Source organism: Cyprinodon tularosa, unplaced genomic scaffold (assembly GCF_016077235.1).
Source record: "Cyprinodon tularosa strain WSP-4 unplaced genomic scaffold, ASM1607723v1 ctg12, whole genome shotgun sequence".
Classification (NCBI taxonomy): Eukaryota; Metazoa; Chordata; class Actinopteri; order Cyprinodontiformes; family Cyprinodontidae; genus Cyprinodon; species Cyprinodon tularosa.
The window spans coordinates 3,448,882-3,469,175 of NW_024038003.1; the positions used below are offsets into that span (position 1 = coordinate 3,448,882).

At 43.3% G+C, this 20,294-nt stretch overlaps 1 protein-coding gene across 2 annotated transcripts in view; it reads right to left on the reverse strand.

The window, feature by feature from the left end:
- Positions 1–12,109: 12,109 nt before the first annotated feature.
- chd7 (chromodomain helicase DNA binding protein 7) overlaps positions 12,110–20,294 on the reverse strand; it is an 85,986-nt gene continuing 77,801 nt past the window's right edge. The window contains exons 30-40 of one of the 2 annotated variants that reach the window (XM_038271551.1): positions 20,004–20,212; positions 18,824–19,783; positions 18,449–18,597; positions 17,812–18,066; positions 17,512–17,682; positions 17,199–17,432; positions 16,906–17,121; positions 16,662–16,802; positions 15,322–15,426; positions 15,064–15,241; positions 12,110–14,982 (exon numbers count right to left, since the gene is read on the reverse strand). In XM_038271551.1, coding sequence (XP_038127479.1) covers positions 14,027–14,982; positions 15,064–15,241; positions 15,322–15,426; positions 16,662–16,802; positions 16,906–17,121; positions 17,199–17,432; positions 17,512–17,682; positions 17,812–18,066; positions 18,449–18,597; positions 18,824–19,783; positions 20,004–20,212 — 3,574 coding nt within the window. In that variant the 3' untranslated portion in view covers positions 12,110–14,026. The remainder of the gene's footprint in view (positions 14,983–15,063; positions 15,242–15,321; positions 15,427–16,661; positions 16,803–16,905; positions 17,122–17,198; positions 17,433–17,511; positions 17,683–17,811; positions 18,067–18,448; positions 18,598–18,823; positions 19,784–20,003; positions 20,213–20,294) is intronic. The other variant, XM_038271545.1, reaches the window with a different exon arrangement.

Genomic DNA, 20,294 nt, shown 5'->3' on the forward strand with positions numbered 1-20,294 from the left:
GAGTAAAATGGACGAGTATTTTAGCCAGCTTTGTTGGTTCAGTCTCTGTTGGATTATCCAGATAGTCTAAAACCAGCTGAAGAAACTGAGTAGAGTGCATGATAAACTACTTCCACCAATTGGAGGAATCATCAGCCAAAGTGTCTCATTTTCTGAGTCTTCAGCGCATCAATAGAGGGTACCTTCACTGCGCTTTCCTATAGGTCTGTTAACACGTTTACAGTTTGGTTTTAGTCCTGATTGTTTAAGGAGGCCTATGTGATGAAGACTTTTTTTTTTTTTTTTTTTTTTTTACAAAAGCTTTCACTTTAAACTTATTTAACTTGGAGAGACTCAGACAGAAAAAAGCTGCAATTAGAATAGTTTTATTAACATGAATGAAATAAGCTTGTTGGCGCTTGGGCCCCGGCAGAACATTTTGATGCTGTGAATTAACATTTGCTTGGATGAGTAACCTAAAGCCCGGCGTACACTGTGCGATTTTCGGGGCGATTTTCCAGTCGTGCGAGAATCTTTCGATCGGGCCAACTTTCAGCCTGATTGTGCGTAGTGAGTCGTGTAGAACAGCGGTCTTTTTGCACCACGGACCGCTATATGTCAGACAGATATAGTCTGACATATAGCGGTCATATATACAGGTATATATATATATATATATATATATATATGTATAATTTTTATTTATTTATTTGTTTTTCTGTGCGGCCCGGTACCAAATGACCCACGGACCGGTACCGGTCCGCGGCCCGGTGGTCGGGGACCACTGATGTAGAATACAGGGGGTTACGAGCGGCGATCAGCCTCTCACGGCCACCTCCCCGTTCAGGAAACGTGAGGTCAGACCGTCGTGGGCAAATCACTCAGTGCGCATGCGCAAAGAAGGATTCTTCTTTTCAGTGGCGCAGTGGGTAGCACTGCTGCCTTGCAGCAAGAAGGTTCTGGGTTTGATTCCTGGCCCGGAGTCTTTCTGCATGGAGTTTGCAAGTTCTCCTTGAGCATGCGTGGGTTCCCTCCCAGGTACTCCGGCTTCCTCCCACAGTCCAAAAATAAACATGACTGTTAGGTTAATTGGCTTCTCTAAATTCTCCTTAGGTGTGAGTGTGTGCATGAATGGTTGTTTGTCCTGTTTGTCTCTGTGTTGCCCTGTGATGGACTGGTGACCTGTCCAGCGTGTACCCCGCCTCTCACCCATTGACTGCTGGAGATAGGCACCAGCATCCCTCGCGACCCCACTCGGGACAAGCGTGTCAGATAATGGATGGATGGATGGATGGATGGATGGATGGATGCTACATCTCAGATGTAAACACAGCAGCGTGGCAGGGATGCAATGAGTGAAATGCAGTTCCGTCTGTAAAATTGACAGACTGTAGTAGCCATGTTTGCTCAGCCATGTCTTTGGGAAGTTTCAGCACAAAATTGCATAAATTGCCAAGGCAGCCCGGTTCACTATATTGAGGTTAATATCCCCCTTCTATCTGTTTGGCTTGAGGATAGAGAGCTACAGAGCAGCTCCATCTCACTGCGGAGCTGAGTCCGACTTGATTTTTAGTCGTACAGAGTGAGCAGGTAGATCGCATCAGAGCTTCGGGCCGAACATAAATCGTGAGCTGTGAACTCGCACTGTTCAACTAAACCCTGCGGTTAGTCGTACAGTTTGAGCAGCAGATACGTACAACGATTGAAAACAATTGCACAGTGTACGCCCGGCTTAAGAAAAGGATTAGTGTGCCCGTACACTGGTAGTGGAATAAGAGCCTAATAAACCTGAGAATGAAGGAGGAAATGTTGTGGAGGTGGGAGAAAGTTGGCCTGCAAGCGGGGGGGGGGGGGGGGGGGGGGGGGGGGGGGGTTGGGTGTATTGAAAGATGATTGGGTTGAAAGGAGGTCAGTACCAATGTGGATTGGCTAGAGCTTGATCACCGGACATCAGCAGGTTCTCCAGGTGAGGCTGTTGTATTCCAGATTGAATTTTTGCTTTAGCTTTTTTTTTTGCACATCAACAGAATGCAAACATGGATTTGACCACCAGCTGAGAGAACTGTGATGGCCTCTCCAAGATAGCCTGGCCAGTTAGACTCATTTTCACAGCATATTAGTCTGGAAAGGAGCAAGTAGAGCCTGATTTCAGCCTGATAGGGTTAGTGGAAACAGTCTAGAACCAATAAGGTAACTGTGGAAGTGAAGCAAAAACTAAGAACATCTTATAGCATGCAGTTGTTTATAAAAATAAAAATAAATGTTACAGTTACAGCAAAGCATTGTTGCATCATGGGCCTGCTGTGATTGGTTCGCTCCGTTTTAGACCAGAGAGTATTGAGCCTCACCAGACTGCCTTATGTTCTATGTAAGTTGGTGTGGCTGGCCAGGCTATTTATATATTTTAGTGTCCCTGCACCTTTTGACCTGTTTGTTCCCAAGCTGGAAGATAAAATATGATGCTTCTTAACTTTCCCTATTCCAATTTAATATTTTTCTTAATGATACTGTTTATTTTGTGAAGTGCACCAGTCCCTCCTGAAGCAGAACACATGACAACATGCTGCTGCAACCCCCATACCTACCAGTCAGAATGATATTCATAGGTCTGCAAGCTTCTCCCTTTCTCCAAATTATAGATGTTTTCCCTTTTATGTTTCTTTAAGATCCTTGGCTTCTTCTTGGCTGAGTGGCCCTTCAGCCAGTGTTGGTTAACAACCCTTTTGACTAAGAATAATGAGACTCAACTCTTGCTGAAAGCTTCCAGTGTTTTTTAGGTTATTGCTGTTTCAACATTAAAAGAGAATACTCACATAAGTGCTAAATAGTTCAAATATTATAGCAAGACTTTTAAACTTGAAAGGCACGATAAAAGAAGATCCCACTATATTACCATTTAGCATGGAGACATCATTATTTTAACCCTGACTGAGTTAAAGTAGTCACTTTTTATCCTACAGTGTTAAAACATTTTTATTTTTCTTCATTATTACACCTGCAAATGTTGTCTATCCAACAGTCTTACAAGATCTTAAATGTATAAAACTGATATACTAAAATAAACAGATTATGTTTGGATTATTAAGCTTCTGTTGAGAAAACATAAGTGTAATAATCTTTCAGTTCTGTCACTTTGTGAGACTTAATGATTGAGAAAATACATCTGGATTTCAGGAAATCTTAACAAGTAATTATCAAATCTGACCTTAGTGATTGTAAGCAGAAGTGGGTACTTAAAAAAATGTACTTCAGTAGAAGTAGCACTACTTTATTATATTTCTACTCAAGTAAAAGCAAAAAATGTACTTGGCAACTAATTAAAACTTCCAACATGAATAGCTACAATATGTAGATTAGGCTAAATTTCAGTATACTCTATTTTTAACTCAACCTCCAGATGATGTGGCAGACTTAAAGAAAAAGCCTTTAGGAACAAGAAAGTTTGTGTCTCATTGGTCACAAATGTATTTAGAACAAACTTATTTTCATTAAGTGAAGTTATTCACATTGGATGGAGAGGCCAGAATGTTTACTAAATTATATTTAATAATAAATTATGTTTTGATTAAAGTAAAAGTAAAAAATACAAAGCTGTAAAACTAATACTAAAAGTACATTTTTTTTTTAAATGGCTCAAATAAATATAGCTGAGTAAATGTAACTATTACTACCCACCTCTGACAGTGTTTAGATGGACTATTTTAACAGAGTACTCTCTCATATATCATTGTGTTGTACTGCACTGGTAAAACAATAACTTTGACGACTTGTTAGTTGCTTAAAGTTAAAGCTTACTATGGGGATATTTCTATAGCTGATGCCCTACCTAAGGGTTTTTGTGTTTACAACACCACAATTGATTATCTTTGTTTTTAACACTTTTTGAATTATATGTTGAAAGAGAAATGTAGAACCTCTGAGAGGGCTGTGAAGTTAAAGCAGAGTGCTAGTGCGCCATAATCATGGCCTAGTACTGCCTTTTTAATTATGATATTAATTCAGTTGGATTTATTTAAAGATTTGGTGATTCTGTTCAAAATAATCTTTCAATTTACTGGGAGAGGAAAATAAAATCACCAGCTGAGTGAAGCCTGATAGCCGTCAGTTCTCCTTAAGTGGTTTTTAAATTTTAAGCGAGACTTTAAAGACATTCAGGGTATAGTGGAAAATTTTAGGGAATTTTTGAAAAGATCCGTTCTCTCCTCTTAAAAAAAAAAAAAGCACATGCACAACCCTGTGCCCGCTCAAAGGAGGGAACGCCTATTAAACACGTGCGAGAGCCCATTTCTCTTCTGCATGCTGTTTAAAAGCTGCTGTTTGCATCGCTCACTACTTTCCAAAAGATTTGCAGTTTCTCCACTATGTCAGACTCGCCACAGGTAAGTGAAAATAGGGACAGGCACGTAGGAAGAAACATTATTTTAGTCCTGTTTATTTTCTCCCTTTAACCAAACGGAAGTCTTGGTTTATTAGTTGAAGCATGAACGTTTAAAAGCAGTAAGGACCTGATCTGATGTTCTTGGTTTTATTCAGACCTGGCTATTCTATCATGAGTCCTGAACGTTTTCCACCAGTGGTATTAATTCAAATTCTTTTAGGACCTCATTTACATCAGTTTTTTTCTACAATCTTCTTTTTAAAGATGGGGTTCACTTTCACATTAACAGCCATTAAAGCAACGGACTAAATATCTGAGGACTGAACAGGTAAACGTCCCTTAAAGGGTTCAGCAATGATGTTCAAGCACATGTCCCTGATTTAAATGTGTTTTTCTTGCATATTTATTTCTTTGAATCTCATCTATGTTTAAATCCATTTGAAATACGTCTGCTTTTTCTAACCAACCACTCAGGCCTTTTTTTTTTAGGTTGTTCTACCTCCCTAATATGACTTCATGCGTTAAACGAAGCACGTAGCATCAAAGGCTAAACTCATCTAAGTCATCTAAGACCTAGAAGAGACCGGAGTCAACACAGTGGGATTAATATTAGTCTGAGATCAATTTAGGAGGATCTAAAAGCTGTAATAAAGCCCCCTTTCCAGGAATTTTACCCATTAAAGAAACTACTAAAACAGGCCTAGAAGTCGAAGCAGCTGCTGAATCACTTCAAAGGTGGGAAAAAGTGAGGACTTATACCAAACATGTAGAAAAGGCTGTGTGTGTCAAACTAAACAGACGTCTCCTTTGATTCAGACGGTGTGAGGTAGAAGGCGTCCTCATAGGTCACCTCTTCAGTCCACCTGTATTTATTAGGATCTGTCGGATGTCTTGAGCCCCTAGATGGAGAAAACTCTCTGACCCTTTCTCCAAATGCTGTTTGAAGACTAGGATTAGCTTTTTAATTGTGATGTGAGCTCCAAAATTAACAATATGGGTGTTCTCGCTAAGATACTGGTGTAAGCGTGTGTGTGTGTGGATGGGTAATTGAATCAATGGCTCTCAGTGCCACATTTCTGCCATTTGTCTCCCTTGGAAACAGAGAGAGAGAGACATAAAACCCCCGAGCAAACAAGGGGGACATCTGGACATGTCTCTTCCTCTCTGCACAGTCCTCTTCTACTCCTCCATCTCCTCTCTTTCTCTCCCCCCCTCTGATTCGTCCCTCTCTCCCCCCTTTTTATCCTGTTCTCGCTGCGCTCTGTCACTCTCTGGGGGCTATCAATCACAGTTGCGATGACTGGGCGTGCGGCTGGCCTGTAGGTGGTCATGCTGACGGCAGATGGCTCTTTATCGCTGGAGTCCTGGCCTCTCCATGACAACCGCAGAGAGCAGGAAGTGACACATCCAGCCGAGTGGAGAGAGATTCATCTGGACAGGAGAAACACACACACACCCACACCCTCTCGTAGTCCTATTTTTATGGTGATCCATGCTGAGCAGATTGCTTTTGCAGTCCCTTTATACCACTAACCTCTCCTGCTGAAGCTCAATTTTGGATTAATAATCATCCAACTAATTCTAAGCCCATATTTTAGGATGAAGGTTACATCACTTTAATCCTCACCAAGCGGTAGCTGGATCCAGGTTATCAGGACACACACGTTTTCCAGAAAACACTCATTAATTATGGAATAAGGCAATTAAATCTGTAAAGAAATGGATTTATAGGACAAAATATAGGAAGTGTGATTCGCTTTCATGCAATTTGCCTATATTTTAATCTAGATTTTAAGCCCCTGTCACAGCTTGATGATTTAGACCAGTGTATGCTTGACATACTGTACACAAAATCTGGCAAAAATACTGGCATACTTTGGATAAGTTATGAGTACATTTTGTACATTTTATAAGTTATGAGTACGCTGAAGTACGATGAACATGCTGGCACACGTCGAAGTATGGCGAGCATGCCAAATTTTCCCAGTGTATGCCAGCATATGCAATACATGAGGCATAAGTTAAAGGTGAGTTATTTGATTGTTGACATATGTTAAGTGTAAGTTACTCATAAGTCGTGGTGTCTAGCTTATCCAAAACCTTAGTAGCTTGTGCTTAACTTATGAAGAACTTATCTCTAATGCATATCGACGTATTTGATGTTTTCCAGACGACCTTTGAACATATTTCCAACGTACAGCTATCATATAATGGCGTATTGGCAGCGTTTTGGTTTAAAATGGGGTTCACAGCAGGAAACCGTCTATACTCTTCTAGGCTTCATCCCCGTCATAGGGTGAGTTTAAAGGTGTTTGTATTCTCCCTGCATTCACGCCCACTGCCACAACCAACAAACTTCCTAGCAGGCTTAATCTGCTGCGACTGCAAAGCTTCTTTCTTTCTTTTTCATTTTATTTATTTATTTTTAGTTTTTTTTTTGGTGGACGGTAAAAACCAGCTAGGTTAATACCACGATCAAAGAAATCTATTTATGCAGGCTTGGCACCTCCGGGAGAATCGCTGCCACCTTTTAGGACACTGGCTTGTGCATCATTTCATGGGCATGACGCTGCTGTGCGTTATGCATAGGGTTAGGCTGTTGTTGGAAATAAGTTCTGCACTTGTTATGAATATGCTATTTATATGCCCAAAAAATGAATAAAATACATAGAAAGTTCAGTGTATGCCAGTTTTTAGCTGATTCTGGGACATCAGGCATACGCTGGCTAAATCGTCAAGGTGTAACAGGGACTTTGAGGTATAAAACCAACACAAAGAAAGTCATAATTTAGCACTGCTTAATCTATCATCTCTGAAAATTATGGACCATCTGCTAAAGTTGATATGCTACATCAGGAGAGCATTATTCAAAGAAGAAACACATGGTGACTCTGGAGGAGCTGCAAACATTTACTGCTCCCGAAATTTAATTGACAGGAATTGCTGTGCAAACCTGGCCTCTTTAAAAATAAGAAGTCCCGTTTGCTGCACAAAATCTGAGTCACAGAAAACAGGAGAAAGAAAGAGCTTTAGTTACATGACACCAGAATATGATCTTAATCGGCATTCAAAATATTTATCAACGGATACCTTGGTGTCAATATAAAACAAAAAGACTGGTAGTTTTTCAGTGAGCCACATGGTCAAAGATCTAGAATATAAGAACTGCGACAAGCTAAAAGCAGCTAAAGCTAAGAGTCAATCGCCTTCATTTTAAAATCAGTATTAAAGGGAAAACTAAAAGTAAAAAATTGTCTTGTAGACCAATCAGTTTTTGTTTCTGCACCGACACATTTCATTTTAAATGGATTTAGTATTTTTCATTAGTACAGAGGCCCTAACAGGGCAAGGACCAGTTCTACATGGGATTTCCCCCATTGGCCCAGTCTAGAACTGCACCTGTGGATATTATCAACAAGCACCATTTTAAAGGTCAATCTCTAAACTGTGTGCCAATAGGGATTTTTTTTAGGTCTGTTTTATTTTTTTATTTTGTTTTTTATTGTTGGAATCAGTACAAATCCTAAAATCACTGGTCTCCTTTTTCCACCCTCTCTCTACAAACGAACACATGATTGTGTCGGGGAAGGAAAGACATTTTTTTAAATATTTTTTAAAAGTATAACATCTCTTTTTACTTTAATTATCTAGAAACTAACACTTTTAATTCTTTACAAAATAAACAAAGATCGAGCATGATGGTTAACTTTCATAAACATCAGCTTTCAAGGTTGCTTTAGATGATTTAGGCCTGAACTTTGACTAGGCCATTCTATTACATGAAGATGTTCTGATCTAAACTATTTACTGTTTATTACCTTAACTTCTATGTCATAGAGGTCAATCACCTCAAATTAACATCAAAACAACAAAGATTGAGTACAAAAAAATTATACTTTGTGAAATTCAACTAGTTTGTTTGTCTGGTGCATTTTATAAATTTTTATCACAATAATATTTCTTAAACGTATAGTGGAGGATGTTCTTTTTCCGCGTGGATCATCAAAATAAGTGGTCCTCCTAACTGTCAATCATTCTGGTGATATGTTCATGTAAGGCCGTCCCTAGGTGCTCGTACCCATTTTCACTTACAGGTGGTGAGTCTGACATAGTGGACAAATTTCACAACTTTTGGAAAGTAAGCTTGTATGAGCGATGCAAACAACTTTTAAATAGAGGGTGCAGGAGGAGAAATGGGCTTGTGCACGCTCTCACATGAGTTTAATAGGCGTTCCCTCTCAGGAGTGGGCATATGGCTGTGCATGTGCATTTTTTTTTAAAGTGGAGAGGGCAGGTCTTTTAAAAAAGTAGAAAAAAATCCTCCACTATACCTTTAAGTAAAAAGTATGGTGCAGTGAAACTACTCCTAGAAGTAAACTTTTCTTAATAAGTTACTCAAGTAAATGTAAGTAGTTGCCACCCATTTGCAGTGTAAAGTGATGTGCATGGCATTCCTGATCTAATATCTGGGTTATCATTTGCACTGCAGCAGCTGGACAATATTGATGGTAAACTAATTATAAGTTGGCTGGCAGAGTGAAGCCTTTCAAAATACTCTGAAGTGGTTTGGAGTCGAGAAAGACGGATGGTTTCAACAAACATGCCTCAAACTCACACATCTTTCAAAATACTTCTCCAACAATAAGTTTAATCTTTAAACTTGTTGTAAATGCTGAGTTTAAATGCTGAAGTCTCAATGTTGGAACTCATTTCATTCTTTTAATAAACAGACTGTTGCAAAGGGATTTTATAAATTGTCATTTTCACATGCACTAACCTGATAAACCCAGACTGACGTCTGGTAAATCAGACACTGCTCTTCACATTCCTGGAAGGAGAAATGGGGGTAGAAGACGAGAAGCCATGCTATGTTTCAGCGTGTGTGTGAGTGGTGTGGAGCGGCTGGTAGATTTCACGTCCCACTTCCTCCTGCAAGGTGATTAGGCCAGACGTCTGTCACAAAGAAACACGCACTCACTCCAAGTCTCCTCTGTCTGCTAAAACAAACACACCGCTGCTCCCAAACCTAAGGTTTTATTTCTCTATCTATGCGAGGACACTAGATGGACTAAATTCTGCACAAGATAATGTGACTTTTATCACTTTTGGTAATTGTTGTAAAAGACCGGAAGTGGAGAACAACTTTATTCTGGGTGTGGGAACCACCCCAAGCCTAAAATATAAAGCTTGGGAACCAAAGTTTAGTTGCTGTTTTCTCTCATTTAAGACACATTTCAGACTCATGCAGACCATCACTGGACAGACTGGAAGACAGTGGTTTCAACTCTGATCTGATCCAATAAAACAGAACAATCCCAGGTGTTTGCAAAGAGCTATCAGAAATAACTACAGATGAAGTGTGTTTTTTAAAAATATGTAAACGACACATGCAGATTAAAGCCTGTTCAAATAAAGCAGCAATTTGGTTTCAGCTAACTGTCACCCTCATAATCAAAGATACGTCTTAAAAAAAATGTATTGAAACAAGTATTTTTAACATATAAAATACAGTACAGGCAGCTTGTTTAGGATTTAACTCGCTAAGTTTCTTTGATTTGTCTAGTTTCCTGCAGAGACAGTGAGGCTAGTATAAATCTATAGGAGCTGTATTATGAGCTGATTTAATGTTAGGATCAAGCTACAGCCAGCTTAGCTGCAGTGGCAGGTTTCATTTTATAACTCAGTGGCAGTTCTAGACCAGATACAGGTCCTTCTTAAAATATTAGCATATTGTGATAAAGTATTACATTTCCATAATGTAATAATAAGACTTGAACATTCATATATTTTAGATTAATTGCACACCAACTGAAATATTTCAGATCTTTTGTTTTAATACGGATGATTTTGGCATACAGCTCATGAAAACCCAAAATCCTATCTCAGAAAATAAACGCATCATGAAAAAGGTCTCTAAATGAGCTAGGCACCTAATTATCTGAATCAACAAATTAACTCTAAACACCTGCAAAAGATTCCTGAGGCCTTTAAAACTCCCAGACTGGTTCATCACTCAAAACCCCAATGATGGGTAAGACTGCCGACCTGACTGCTGTCCAGAAGGCCATCATTGACGCCTTCAAGCAGGAGGGTATGACACAGAAAGATATTTCTGAACCAATAGGCTGTTCCGAGAGTGCTGTATCAAGGCACCAAGTGGGAAGGAAAAACTGGCAGAAAACGCTGCACAATGAGAAGAGGTGACGGACCCTGAGGAAGATGGTGGAGAAGGGCCGATTCCAGACCTTGGGGGACCTGCGGAAGCAGTGGACTGAGTCTGGAGTAGAAACATCCAGAGCCACCGTGCACAGGCGTGTGCAGGAAATGGGCTACAGGCCCCACATTCCCCATGTCAAGTCACTTTTGAACCAGAAACAGCGGCAGAGGCGTCTGACCTGGGCTACAGTGAAGCAGCACTGGACTGTTGCTCAGTTTTGCATGTCATTTTGCATCAAGGTGCCAATGTCTGGAGGAAGACTGGGGAGAAGGAAATACCAAAGAGTCCAGTGTCAAGTACCCACAGTCAGTGATGGTCTGGGGTGCCATGTCAGCTGCTGGTGTTGGTCCACTGTGTTTTATCAAGGGCAGGGTCCATGCAGCTAGGTCCATGCAGAGATTTTGGAGCACTTCATTCTTTCATCTGCTAAAAGGTATATGGAGATGAAGATTTCATTTTTCAGCACAACCTGGCACCTGCTCACAGTGCCAAAACCACTAGTAAATGGTTTACTGACCATGGTATCACTGGGCTCAATTGGCCTGCCAGCTCTCCTGACCTGAACCCCATAGAGAATCTGTGGAATATTGTTAAGAGAAAGTTGCGAGAAGCAAGACCAAGACCCAACACTGGTTAAGCTAAAAGCCACTATTAAAGTATCCTGGGTCTCCATAACACCTCAGCAGTGCCACAGGCTGATTGCCTCCATGCCACGCCGCATTAAAGCAATCATTTCTGCAAAAGGATTCCCGACCAAGTATTCAGTGCATAACCGTACATAATTATTTGAAGGCTGACTTTTTTTGCATTTAGAAAACTTTTCTTTTATTGGTCGGATGAAATATGCTACGGTAATTTTGTGAGATAGGAATTTTGGGTTTTCATGAGCTGTAGGCCAGAATCATCCGTATTAAAACAATAAAAGACCTGAAATATTTCAGTTAGTGTGCAATGAATCTAAAATATATACATGTTCAAGTTTTATCATAACATTATGGAAAATAATGAAGCCCAACGTATTTTATAGTTCTCATCACTCAGATCTGCCTCTTTTCTCTCAGGTTGGTATTTTTGCAAATGATTCCCTTTGAGGATGTGGTGAAGAATCAGATGTAATGCATGCAAACCCTTGACGTACCGTATGTTTGCACATAGACGAATACTTTCCTGATTTGTTTGAGGCTTTAACCTCAGAGTTGCCATAAGTCAGTTTTGTCTCCAGGGCAAAAAACTGCAGTTTTAGTCAAGTTTCCATGTTTCTAACACCAAGAAACTCAGCTTAAGAAAAATTACACCACTCCTATAGGAAAACATGGCAGTCGCAGCATCGTGCAAATGTGGTGCCTGGTGTCTTTCAGCATGTTCTGCTCATGCCTGTGTCTGTTTTCTCCAGCTGCTGCGGCTTCTTCCCAAGATTGAAAAACATGATGCTAAATCAAGTGGATTCTCTACGATGCCCACAGCCCCACCCGCCTCCTAAAAACGGCACTCATGTTTAAAAAAAATGGTTAAAATAATGCGACAGAGGCGGTGGGTTGGTTTCCTAGGCGAATATCGTGATTCACTTTTATTAAAAGCATCATAGCTACATTTCATCATACAAGATGTCTCAAAAAAACAAAAAGAAAAAAAAATACACAAACCAAATAAAGAAAAAAAGGAAAAAAAAACATTTACATGGTATGTCTGTAAACTTCAAGGCTAGATAAGAATTTTGAGGTAATGCTCTTCAGCTTGCTGGCTAAAAGTAACAAAATGTCCTTTTTTTTCAAGAAAAGTAGCTAAGTAATAAAGGTACCTGATTAACTTTACTCTTTAACACCAGTGCATTGACAGGAAAAGAGTGAGACAAAAATTGATTGCAGTACTTATTTGTCCTCATTTACAGTTTGCTTCTCTACTCATACGACACTTGTGGTTATCGATGGGGGGGGGAGCGTGTTGGGAGGGTGATGTTGGAACATTCAAAAGCTGCCTCGGTTATTGCTGTCTCAGCGTTAGAGAGAAGAGGCGCGGGTCTGTTACCTCCCACTCACTTCTCTCTCCTTTACATATCTGAACCACTTGCAGCACTTAATTCATCTCAGACACTAAAACTGGCCTTTTTTTTTTTTTTTTAGAGGGGAGGGTTTGCGCAATATAAGCACAACTGGTGCTTTCAAGTACTCAAAAACGTAAGTTAGCGAGCAGAGTTGAACTACATGAAGAGATCGTGTCTCAGTCCTTTTGGTGGTGTCAGTGTGTGTGACTAGAGCAACAGTCTTTAAAAAAGAAGATGACTAGAAGGGAGCAGCGCCTAGTCTGGAACTACAGGGATGTGAAAGAAGCTTGAAAGAAAACTTTATGGAGACTGCGACCAAGAAATAAAACATAGAATCTCTTCTGCCCCCTCCCCAGTTTTAAATTCATGATCGGCCAGATGCTTAAAACTCATCACCAAGGCCTCTTTCTGAACAGCAGCGGGTACGTTTTGGCAGCACGAGGCAGACCGATCAGACAGCAGCCGCCTCCAAGCCGAGAGAGAGTGACCAATCGGATGTGGCAGTAGGAAAGACTCCAGACTGGGTTTCAGTGTGGGACTGGGTTTAACAGTATCGATTCAACGTGCGCACAACACGCCTACAGTCAATAAGAGAAAAAGAAAAACAACAACAGGAGAAACAGTCACGTGACCTACAAGGGGTTAGTGTGTAGTGGTAGCCTCCTGAATGTGTGCTGCTCTTCATCAAGTATAAGTCTGGATGTTTGAGAGAGAATCTGGTTGGTTTACATCAGTCTACCTGATCTGATATGTGAGAACTTAAAACATCTGCTCTAACACAGAGCATCTCTATCGATTCCTTTTGCAGCAGCTTTATCAGACAGACAGCAGGATGAGCTGTAATGCGTTTTTTTTTCTTTCTTCGTTTTCTTGAGAACTGCTGTCAGAAGAAGCATGAGAAGCTTCTTCTCGTTTCGGGTGAGATGCTGCCAGCAACAACATAACAGTCCAGACAAAAGGAGAGGGAGGCATAAATGACTGGAGAGCTGAAAGCAGCAACAATAATATTAATTATAATAATAGTACTATTGGAAACATGTGAAGTCCTATTTGTGGAACAGAAAGAAAAAAGAAAAAAAAAAAGGAGGTGGGCGCGGAGTTCACGGCGCGCACCGAGCAGAGAGGAGGAAACAGTCTTTGAAGAAAAGCCGAGCTAGGCTGAGGATTTTCCCTGACTACACTATCGATCAGAGAGATTTAACTTAATACAAACACACCTGGGCCTCTCTGACGCATAGTAAATACACCTGGTCAAACAACAAACAAAAAGAGAAACAGAAAATAGTCAACAAAAGTCAAAGCAAAAACAAAAAGAAAGTTTGTAATAGTTTGGATATTTCTGTTGGAGGCGTGTAAACGTGCAACAGATGGAGGAAATGTTCAAGGCCAGTCAGTTAGTTTGTTTTCCACTTCAGTCACTCGTTCCGTTCTGTGGAGACGCCGCCGACTCCTCCGCTGCCGCCGCCGCTGCTGCTGCTTCCTCTTTCTGCTCTGCCAAGTCCGTCTCTTCTCCCTCCTCATCCTCTTCTTCTGCAGCAGCTTTCCCCTCTTCCCTCTCCTCATCTCTTGCGGGGTTGGGAGTCGAGGCGTTTTCTCCCATCGCTCCGGCCATGGCGCTCTGCAGTTCGGCGAGGGAGGCAGTGGGGAAGCCCGGCAGGCTGAGCCCAGCCAGCCCCGGGGGGAGGAACATGGAGGGGTAGAGCAGGCCAGGGGCCATGGTGGAGAGGAGGAAGGGGTTGAATGCCAGGGAGTTGGCAGACATGCCGGCAGCGGCCAGCAGGGCGGCAGTGTCGCCATTGACAGATGCCTCTGCTGACGCTTCGGCTGCTGGAACCTTAGGATCCCCGGCGTTGGCCGATTTCTCCTTTTTCTCTGAAGCAACCTCACCCTCCATCTTCCTTTTCTTGGCCTTTTTCACTCCATCCTCATCTCCCTCCGCTGCTGCCTCTTCCTCCTCCTCCTCGTCCTCCTCTCCCAGATCGTCTCCGTCGTCTCCTGCCTCCTTGTCGTCTGCCTCCCTCTTCCTCTTCGCCATCTCCTCTCCGTGTCCTCCCTCTCCCTCGGTTGTTCCGTTGGCGTTTCCAGAAGCGGCGTTGGATGCGGCGGCAGCAGCCGTGAGGTTACCTCCAAAAAGCCCTCCGAGACTGAACATGTTGGGGATGGCGGCGGCCATGTTGGGCAGGCCTCCCATGCCAGGGAGCATGAGGGGCAGCATGGAGGCGGCGGCGGCGTTTGCAGCGGACTGTTTGGGGTCAGCAGGAGGGAAGGCCATCAGACCAGCAGCCAGCTGAAGAGACTGGAGGCTCTGGAGAGACGACAGGTCCATCCCTCCAAACAGGCTGTTCAGCAGCAGAGGGTTGATTCCTCCTAAAGGCAAACATGCAGAGTTCAGGCTGAGCTGTAGAGCAGCGTCTGAATGTGAGCGCTGCTGTAGGGAGAGAAGCGTACCTGCGGATGAAGCGGCTGAAGCCAGGGAGGCCTGAGCGGCCTGAGCTGCCGCAGCCTGGGCAGCAGCGGCTGCCTTTGCTATTTCAGATTTGGGTCGTCGTCCTCGACGACGAACGCCTTCCTCTCTGACTACAGGGCCAGTCAAAAGGCGGTCAAACATGGCTTCTGGGAGGAAACCCTGTGAGGTGGAGGAGGTTTGTGGTCAGAATGAAATCTCAGAACAAGCTCCAACAGAATCAGCACCCAGTAGATACTCACCGACTGTTTGACGATGTCTGTCCAATCAGGAGCGATGGAGAACTCTGGGTTCTCCAACAACCACCTGGGAAGCTCTTTCATTGGTGGAGCCATGGCCCCGCCCATCTAAAAACAGGGATGAGAAATAAATAAAGGGAAAAAACAAACATGCCATCTCAACAGGCTCAACTTTCACATCTGATGTTAAAACCACATTTTTTTGTAGATCACTTAGAAATGATAGGCAATCTAACAACAACTGACATTTTATACACTACAGGAAATGTCATTAGCTGGAATAGTGAGCAGCTTTCTATCAGCTTTGTACATCTAAAGGCTCTAATTTTATGCTCCTTCTTTTTCATCATTGCATTGAAGTCTGGACTTCAAATAGACCATTCAAACCCATAAACAGCTTCAATCTGGACATCTATGGTGACTGAGGCCATGCATGGTGAACCTCCATCCCTCTCTGTAGCCCTCTGCCAGGTCTAACTGGGTTTAAACCACCTCTAAAACCCTTTAACCCGTTCAGAGAAGCCTTATAAACAGCATCATGCTGCTATCATCATGTTTCACCATGGGGAGAGCGTGTTCAGGTTAATGCAAACTGTTAGAAAGTGTTTACATGTAGACCAGAATGTTTGATTAATGTCTCATCTGGTTCAGAGCCTTCCTTCACAGAAGAGGCTAAAAACTCCATGCTACACTTTGAAGGCGTTTTTTTTTCTAAAGAATAATAAAAACTTCATCCAACTAATACTTTTGCCTGTTGTTTTAAGGCCAATTTATGCTTCGAACGCATAGCCTCTGCAACCGTCAAATCTGTCTCTGCACAAATCTTCTGCAACCGTCGTCGCACACCTAAAAAATTCCTGACAATGCATCGGATGTTCGCAAACCAAAGCAGACCTCAAGCGGACGTGTGCAGCCGTGATTGGTCCTTGGTATGCCTTTCCTGCTGTCTGTGTGGTCATCCTTCCCAATTCGGTCCTGGGGCGCGCCATTTTTAAAGACCAAGGAATAATGGACAACTACGACGAAAGGTTAATCGGTCTTTTCGTCAACTCCATTAGCAGAACCTGTTCTTCTTAATCTCTAGCAACTCTAGCTCAATCTCTGAGACCGTGATATCTTGCAGACGCGCCATTGTTGTTTTGGAAGATAAACACTCCCGCTGGCGCCACCTAAGTTCTTGCGAGTTCTCGATGAGGCTCCCCCTTGCACTTGGGCGGGAAACTGCTGTGCGTCCCTAGAAATTCCAGACCGACGGTGCAGAAGCATACCAGCAAAACTGGTTCACGACCAGACCCAAGCGACAGTTCATGTGTGCGGTTGCAGAAGTATAATCTGCTCTTTACCTTCCGTCCGTTCCGTCTGTTGACCACAGGGACTCTCTCGTCCCCAGTCAGGGTGTTGATGTCGATCTTGTTGGGATTTCGACAGCGATGACGCTTCTGCTTGGGCTTAGAGAACTGAGATAAAAGCATCTCCTCGTTCTTCTGTAAAATAAAATGAGAAACAGGAAGGTACGGTTTAAAGCCTGTTCCTGCCATACAGCAACATGAACAATAAATAAATATTTTGTGCATAAGGAGTGATTACTGGTGTGAATCCAGTCATGTCCATGGTGTATGTAGGGTGCTGTCTCAGCCACTCTCCAAGGTCTTTGCTAGAAACTGGCGTCTCCTCCTCCTCCAGGCTGCCGGAGGCCAGAGAGTGGGCATTGGGGCTCTGGTCAGGGACACTGATTGGTCTGTGGGGTTGGGGGGCATCCTGAACCCCCTCCCCTCCTGGAATATTTGTCCCATCAGCATCATCCTGGAAATGAGGGAGAAATGGTTAAATGTTGCTCTGGGGAGCAGCTGTGAATAAATAACAGTCTCCCTGACACATACCCCCCCTGCTCTCTTGTTGCCCATGAACAGCAGCTCCAGGCCCTCCACATTTTTCCTGCGGCCCCGCCTCCTTCTCATGATGGGCAGGTCAGCGTCCAATGAGCCGTTGGCTCTGTGAGCAGAGGGTGGGACTTGCTGCAGCAAATCCATTTGGGCTTTGAGGGAAGGGTTTGTCATCAAGGCACTGGGGAAGCCGGCCAGAGAGGGAGCAGCCTTGTGGTGATGGTGCACACCCTGAAGGGAAACACTCTGTAAATCAACATGAACATTCCTAACAGCTCCTAAGGATAGAAAATACAGATCATCTGAGCACCTTAGTGAGGTCTATGGCCTGGTTCTGAGACTCTGCGGCTGCATGGCTTTCTCTCAGCTGAGCCACCATCTCCATCAGATTACGCCTCTTCGCTGCTCTCTCGGCCTCGATCTCGATCTTTTTCCTCCTCCTCCTCCTCTGTCGAGGTACCGTCAAACTCAGAGCGTCCTCCTGAAGCCACAGGTAGACCATTACTCAACAGAAGCTAACAGAAAAGCGGCACCAATGAAACCACAAACAAACAAAAAGCAGAATGACATTCAACGCTGTTTAAAGGTTATCATCTACGTCAACACTCACATGCACCTGTGGAGACAGCGTTTTGTCCTCGCTCCCGCTGTACGGCGTGTGGATCCCAGCCATCGTCAGCTCGGCCAGGCTTCGTCTCTGCAGCGGGCTCTCGCTCACCATGGCTACGGCGGCGGCTGTTGCCGCCGAGCCGTGGCCCGGCAGGAGGTTTCCAGGGAAGTCGAAGATGTGCCGTCTGTTAACGGGCCACTTTCCCTTTAGGACCGTCTCGCAAATGTTATCCAACCTGTTGATCATCACTCGATCCTAAAACATGGCGAGAAAAAAAAAAACAATCAGTCTCTCTGTATATAAAACTGCGCGCCCTCTAATACCAAAGCTGCAGGAGTTGATTGGGTAGTTCAGAAATCGACTCGTTAGAGACAAAAATCAGATTATTTTAATAGCTGTTAGCCTGTTCTAACCACACATATCACTAGGAGTACCTGAGCTTTACAAAAACCTAAGAATATTACCCACAATGCTCTGCCTGGTCCTCTAAACGTTTCTGATCCTTTTTAAATAAGTCTGACATGGTTTAAATGGAAAATTGTTAATACTAATAGACACTTTTAAGATTGTCAAAGAATTACCCTATGCTGTATCAGCAGCCTTTAACTTTGTGAAAGCGTTTATTTCGGCAGCTTACCTTTGGCCAGAATGAGAAGCCATAGGTGCGGTCCTGCAAGGCGTGGAACACAGAGGGTTCCTGCAAGTCGTCGGGACAGAACTCGTCCCGGACAGACGTGCTCAGAGAAGCGATGCTCTCCTCGTCGAAGTTCTTTTGCCCTGTGATCGCTGCAAGGAGAGAAATAAAGTCACACATTTAAAAAAAGATCTTTTAAATTGTTATCAAGGGATCCAAACTCATTTTATTCTGTTCTTGGAACGGATGCTCATTAAGAAACTGAGGAGTCACAGGAGGAAACGGCAGAAATAGGCCTGTAGCTCAGGGTGAGGGTCAGCAATGATGAGGAGCTAAAAAAAATAAGGAGCGTCACAATAAAAACAAAATACATTTTACCCTCAGCTTGAGACGACTTCTCTGATTTGTCATCTTCATCCATCCTTTCCTCCTCTTCTTCCTCAGGACTTTTCACTGTTTCAGCAGACTTTGGCGATTTGAGAGACTCCGATGTCTCCTTCTCCTCACCATCTTCCTCCTCTGCAGTCTTGGGGGCAAGTTGTGCTTCAGCAGAGGATTCTGGGAGCTCGAAGCCGACGTCGTTCTGATGATGCTCAGGACTTGTGCTGCTCTTCTGTTTGGCCAAATCAGGGTCTTGATCCGACGTCTGGCTTTCTGGTTTTACTTCGTAATCCTCTTTTTCAACCTTTGGCAAAACATTTTCAGCTTCGACCTTCATTGGTGAAGCGACTGCTTCATCTTTCCCTTCATCAACATCTTGATTTCCCTTCTGTTCAAGGGGTTCAGTCTTCATACATGGAATGTTACTGGAACCTCCTTCCTCGGTTTCTGTTTTAACCTCCATTTCTGCTTTCTCTTCTTCCATCTTTATATCCTTCCCTTCTTCCTCCTCTTTTGCAGCATCAACAGCCATTTTTGCTGCAGCTGCAGCACTTTCCAGCTCTGCAGCGGTGAGAAGTGGAGCAGAGGCAGTTTCTGTGATCCCCATGCCAGCTTTGCAGAGCTCTCCAAGGGCTCCAATTCCAGCACCAGCCCCTCGCTGACTTGTGAAGCGCTGGTAGGCCTCCAGGAAGCCCAAGGTAGGGTCATTTAGGATGTGATAATCCGTACGGCTGACGCCATGCTTAGAGGCCCCCAGGAGGAGGTCCCGGTCGTGGCGTCCGCACTCCCACCATTCGGGCAGGTCCGGAGAGGGTTGGCAGAGCTTGAGGCGCTCATTTAGCAGCGGGTGAGGAAGGACTTGCTCCCTGATGCGGCGCAGAAGCTCAATGCGGTACAGGGTGCGAGAGGCACGCTCCTCTGTGATGGGGTCGATGATCAGGGTTGGGTCTGGAAGTTCTGAGAAAAATCACAGGCTTAACTTAGAAAGATGAACAATTGTTAAATAATTCCCATTCCACAGTTTGTCTCATTATAACCACCGACTATGAGGTATTTTATTGACATGTAAAAAACAAACTTAAAACAAGCGCTTAACTGGAGAAGTGAACAAATTCAGGGGTAAAGATGGTTGTGTAAGGTGGTGTTTTTTGTGCTCTGATCATTTAGTTCCTCTTACCCGTTTCAGTCTTGATCTGCATTCTGCAGACCCGTTTGCACATGGCAATGAATGAGTAGTAATATTTCTCCAAGCTCTCATCCGTTTTCTTGTCCAGACGGGCAAACGCTCTGAATTGTGTCCAATCAAACTTTTGACGCTGCGTATCAAAGACGACTCCAAAGGTGGAAACGACACGGTAGAAATCTGCCTCCTCACGACGCGTCCATCTGAGAAAGCAAGATAAGGACGAATCCGCATGGAGTATTAATATGGTTAGATTCACCTTCAAACCATCTCTATACATTTTCT